General features: G+C 37.5%; 1 protein-coding gene across 1 annotated transcript in view; it reads left to right on the top strand.

Moving 5' to 3' along the window:
• The first annotated feature begins 974 nt into the window (after positions 1-974).
• LOC125240790 (protein takeout-like) overlaps positions 975-6,000 on the top strand; it is a 23,563-nt gene continuing 18,537 nt past the window's right edge. The window contains exon 1 of the mRNA XM_048148869.1: positions 975-1,258. Within this exon, the coding sequence (XP_048004826.1) occupies positions 1,153-1,258 (106 nt within the window). The 5' untranslated portion in view covers positions 975-1,152. The remainder of the gene's footprint in view (positions 1,259-6,000) is intronic.

Below are 6,000 nucleotides of genomic sequence, written 5' to 3'. Positions count from 1 at the left end.
GGTCCCATACCTAGTAAAAGTTGCTCTGATGTGTAACTTAAATATTAACAGGCTTCTCAGTAAATGGTTTTCGTTGGTTTACATACTGTATACTACTACTACTACCGTAAGGGTCTGGGAGACGCTTTAGTGCGTTTTCACATTATCCAATCCGATATCGGATGTCGGAAGAATTTCAAAGGCAAAAAATCAGAGATGGCGTTTCCTTACGGTCCTACATCCGATATCGGATCGGATAATATGAAAACGCACTTAAGAAAATTGTAATGAGGTAAAAATGAGAATCAGGTTCCATCTCGTATTTATGCATCACAGCCTCCCAATGATTAAGATCGTTTTTTATACGAAGTTGGTTCAAAGTAGAAAAGGAACCAAAGGGTCCGTCAGTCTGTCTAACAATGTCGCATCTCTAATAATATTTAGTTATAAACACGGCTTAAAGAAAATGCTCAACTGAGAGAAGGAACAAACTTGTTAATCAAATCATTTGTCAGAGATTTATAAAATCCAAGGTAGGTACTTACGTATAAATTAGCTTTCTTAGCAAAGTGAAATAATTCGTCAATTATGAAAAATATAATATGAAAAAACTACTAACCCCCTCTTATCTCTACAACTATGTACTTAAATGTTTTTTTTTTAAATAACAATATCTTATTCATTGTATCCATTTAAATAAATAATTTAATTCAAAATTATTACTTACTGAACTAGAAGAAATATATTTAAGACTTATCTTTAAGGGAGGAGTTTCCATCAATTTGAATCTGGCCTAAATCTGGTGATGTAATTCGGCCGACGAATTATCCTATTATCTCATGTGTAAAGGCGAATTTGCCTCCGATTCAAATTATGATTGCGGTGAGCACGTGGAGTTTGTAATTTGTTTGACAGCGAAGTGGGGAGCCCGCGAGGGATGACGAAAATTACGCGAGAATAAAACACATCGTCTCTAGGGCTTTCACTTCAAACAAAATGAAACACGCGCCCGTCGGCGGCCCCTTCGAGCACACGCCCGCCATCTGCCCAGCGACTCGCCAGCACACACACCACGGCTCCCGCTAACGACACCGGCTCCAAGACATATCCAAATACAAAGTGATCTCGTGATTATAGAGTATTACGCGCATTCGGACGTAACATTGTTGTACAATGAGCATGGCGGGGCACCTCCTGAAGAGCCTGCTGGTGCTGTGCAGTGTGGCCGGCATGTGCCGCAGCGGGACGGCCGCAGAAAACGACAACTCCCTCACTATCCGTAAGTCTTCACTTACACATACAAATAATGCATAACGACTATCAAAATAATCCAGAAAAATATTATTTTTCTTTAATATTCACTATTTAAGCTATGCACTCTTAAAATTCCTTTTTATTTAGTATACTTATTACATTTTATAAACCCTATTTTTATGACATACAATCAACATTATTGTGTTAAATTTAGATCTCATTAAGTATATTTTATATGTTAGGTATTTATATCAATACTACGATCGAGAAGGTTAAATCCTGTTTAATGGGCTAGGTAGGTATCCCAATTTTGTACCTATATGGGTCATATACTCTTCTCTTTTTAATATTGCATTATGTAATAAACATGCATTATGTCGATAAATAAATAACAAGGGTCTAAAATATCTGCCCATCCTTTCTAACAAAACGAGAAACGTAGACATTCAGACTGTAACTTTTGTACACAAACTGTAATTGATTATGAAAGAAAGAAGAAAGAAAAGACATCTCTCTTTCTTTGTAATTGATTAAGCATTTAAATAGATATACCTAAATGTCCTAAATAGGTATCTTGTTCTGTTGACAAACCCCCATGGACCAGTAAATGCGGAAAACCAGGTGCCGCGACGATAATAAACAATGTTTATAGTTTATAAATATTGTAGATGTATACACTGATGATCAGTGACAGAGAACTTGATGTTTATTGTTTATGTGGTATTGTAGAAACAAAAACACGATGATGTTAGTATTGATATACGTACAATTGCTTAGTTATGCAATTCAATAATTACCGAGGGCTTATTAAATAACATTTAATACAGATCTAGTGCGAAAAGTTTTTTTGCCTTCGTATTGTTACGGAAACGTACGAACGTGTCATGGTATTTCAGTCAGTCTCAGTACAAGATGTACTGACATTGACTGAACTAGCACGATAAATACAAACGTTTCAGGAAAAGTACGAAAGAAACATCGCACTACATCTGTAAAGTGTGTACTATGTACCTACTATGTGTTTTTAATCTTTCACACACTCTGCTATACTTCGGGATCTTTGTACATTTTAGGTGACCATTTACAATTGTTTATTTCGAACCATCAATACTGAAACAGAAACTAAAAGAGATATTCAAGTAGATATTCTAAAAGAGTTTTCTTTTATTTATCATGTTATTTCATTCAGAGTACTTACTCGTAGGTACTATAGAAAAAAAAGTATATTTTTTTAAATATAGTAGGTACGTTAATTGCTAAGGTGCTGAGGTATCCAGGCTTTGGATGACTTAAGTATATCGTGGTAAGGCTTGTTGATCAATTGGTAGGTAGATTAGACAGATGCTAGGTAGAGCACTAAAGATTAAGTTCGTTTTCCCATTATCCGATCTGATATCGGTGGTCGGAAGGATTTCATAGGGAAAAATCAAAGATGGCGTCCTTAATGTATATGATATCGGTCTTACATTCGATATCGGACCGTATAATGTGAAAACGCACAAAGTAGGAAAACTGTCTTCAGTGGCATCTAACTACTATACCTAATACTTAAGTGAGCGTCATACCCTAATTACGGGCCCGCGATCGTGAGGTTACTACGAAAATAATAGTTTCACCAGCGCCTGCGCAACCGCGGTGTCAAGGTTGCGTCACAGTTCACCACCGACCCCGCCGCGCCGGCGCTCAGGGATCGGGCTGATCGAGCCAAGCTCCTTAGCCCACCTAATCCATACTAATACTAATATACTAATAATAATATAGTGTGTGTGTCTGTTTGTTTGTCTGTCTTTCACGGCAAAACGGAGCGACGAATTGACGTGATTTTTTAGGTGGAGATAGTTGAAGGGTTGGAGAGTGACATAGGCTACTTTTTGTCTCTTTCTAACGCGAACGAAGCCGCGGGCAAGAGCTAGTTATACATAAACTATACTTCGAGTCATGTATACCGCAATTTTTAATTAAAAAACGGAATTATCATAAAAATATACTGTTACTGTCAAACTGTATTTGATAATCGAGTTGGCCAAATCCCGCTGGCTGAGACCTTTAAAAATCGAAAACCGCTGCCCAAACCCTTTAGGGCCACTTTCACCAACGAAAATGGAGGGTTAACCCACCATTTTATATGAAATTTGACAGTTGACAGCCCACTAACCCTGAGTTAAGTTGTTGGTGCAAGTGGACCTAAAGCCATACCAAAACAACGTAAGGCAAAATTGTGTCTCTCTCATAGGTCTACAAAAAAGTCACCGAAGGCTTATGTCTATTTTTAACCCCCGACGCAAAAACAACGGGGTGTTGTAAGTTTTACGCGTCTGTCTGTTTGTGCGTGTGTCTGTCTGTGGCATCGTAACTCCGGAACGGATGAACCGATTTAGATTTAGTTTTTTTTTGTTTGTAAGTTGAATTAGTCGGGTTGCCATGTTTCATGAAAATCGGTCCACTATGTCGGGAGTTTTTCACCAATTTTGTGATAATCCCTGTGCGTAGCCGGCGCGGGCTGGTAATTTCCTATAATATATATACCAAAACATTTTATGTTAGAATTTGTGTTACTTATAACAAGATTCGTTTTTCTGGATTAGAATATAAAAAGATTCCTAATAAATGTGGAAAATATAGGCAATTTAAATACCTTCAATGGTGCCAAACTTGTTTGGCACCGGCCACACCTTTGTTTACAAATTCCATTTTATTTAGATACATAAGCATAAGATTGTAGGTAACTTCGTATGTACTCGTATAATGTAATTCTCATTTCAATGCAGCCTTTGAAGTTCATAGACAAGCCACACATCACTTCAACAATAGTACCTATACGCTGAGCTCGTTTTTATGAGATAAGCGACAAACTAGCAGGCTACTATTTTCAATTTTATTGTCTTTTAAACATGAAAGAAATGTATGAAAACAAGGGCTAGGTGCTAACCCTAATAGCAAAAAAAAAAGTAAATTGTATAGTTTCTAGGGGGAAAATGTAGTCCTAAGGCTACATTATCTCCCATTTTAGGGAAAGTACATCGTAATGTTCCACCCGGTATAGCTAGGAGTAGGTTCTTAGATTAGTGTTGACTGTTTACTTGTGACCTCTAACGAGTGTCCTGACTCCTGATGCGAGTCACGCGCGCTATGCGACCATTTATATTTTAAAGAGTCCATGCATATGGTTCGTCAAGGTTCAAGAGGGCCATCTTCCCCGAAATGACGCCTGAAGCGATAATATTATTCAGGTCAGGCTCCAGCGCACTGTTTATGGCGTGCTTCAGTGTCGTTAACAATTCTCGGTCACCAATTGATGACTTCCAAATATCTTCCGCACATACAATAGCCGTTCCGTAATAGTTGCTTGGCGACAATACAGAAAATGCTTAACTACTCATTATAGTCATTATCCTTATGGGAGACCACACATTTCTGAAATGTCCATTTATTATTCAATATATTATGTCGCAAATAAATAATATGGTCTTCTAAATCCCCTAAACTGAATGAAAACTCGATGTACGTTATTGGTGCCAGTAGAATTTAAATAGTAGAAGAACACCTAAATTTAGTATTTTAACTCGAGTGCAATGTAGGTAATATAAATATTAGACAGAACACATAATTATTTAGGTACATTAATATCTTATACCCCCTAACGCTGATGTACCGATGTCATCTGCATCTTAATTACTGTTGCTACCAAGGACGATATACCGGGACTGACAAAGCCCATACATAAAAGTGTACCGGGTACACTGTACCCCTGAAATGTATGGGGCTTTTCGGTATAAAACTAGATGGCGCTGTTTCGTAGCCTGGAAGTGGCAAAAATCATATTTTCCCCAAATATTTTTGCGTGTTTTTATTTTTTATAAGAACAAATGACATATTTCGTTGTTTTAATATCATGATATCACGTCAATACATATAAAAAAAGGAATTTGTAGGCCAGAGTAGTGATGATAGTATTTAATAGGTGGCGCTAATAAATTGAGGTACGATTCTTAGTATGAAGATTGTCAATCCTATATAAACCATCGTTGGTTGCTATATTGCTGTTGACTTGGCATTTTTTTTTTCATAATAAAATTCCGGTAGTAACGTTATCTGCTGCATGACTGTCATGAGTAAGATACACACTCGATCAGAAGGAGATTAACAGCTATTGACGGTAGCAAAATCTCGCCATAATTTCGCCCCCGCCTCACATCTCGCATCTCGCACCCGCCGTACGTAATGTGAAAAATACTGTACCTATAGAAAGACATACGATGTCTTTAGATACATATTCACTGGTTATTATAGTCATTTTAGCCCCGTCGGATGGTAGACCATATGCCCCTAACCTAATATAGGTACGTCTAAAACGGATTATTAACTTAATTGATTCAGTTGTGGTTTTTGTTGAGGTTTGACATGAATAAACTATATTCAGATATGTGGTAGGTATGTAATGTAATCGATTGATTTGTTTTGTATAAGAACCCGTTTATCTCCAATGTATGAGTGGGTTTAGTAAATATGATGATCATGTTTATCTAAGTCCTTGATAAATGAGGTGTAGGTACGTTAGTTTTTCCTGCTAAATATATGCGCCTGAAGTTTGCTCAGACATCCGCGCCTGCGTATTTGCTCGTGCGATGTTGCGTAGCCGCACCAGCTGCGGAACCCAAACGTAATCGAGCAAACTGACCTTGGCACGAATGAGTTTTAAAATACGCACATCCCGGGCGACAATAATGCTTAATGCTGCACATTAACATTAGTAGGTACATGATTACA

The sequence above is a fragment of the Leguminivora glycinivorella genome, chromosome Z (assembly GCF_023078275.1).
Source record: "Leguminivora glycinivorella isolate SPB_JAAS2020 chromosome Z, LegGlyc_1.1, whole genome shotgun sequence".
NCBI classification, from domain to species: Eukaryota; Metazoa; Arthropoda; class Insecta; order Lepidoptera; family Tortricidae; genus Leguminivora; species Leguminivora glycinivorella.
Note: the sequence above shows the minus strand (reverse complement) of the source record. Positions and strands in the feature narration are given on the sequence as shown.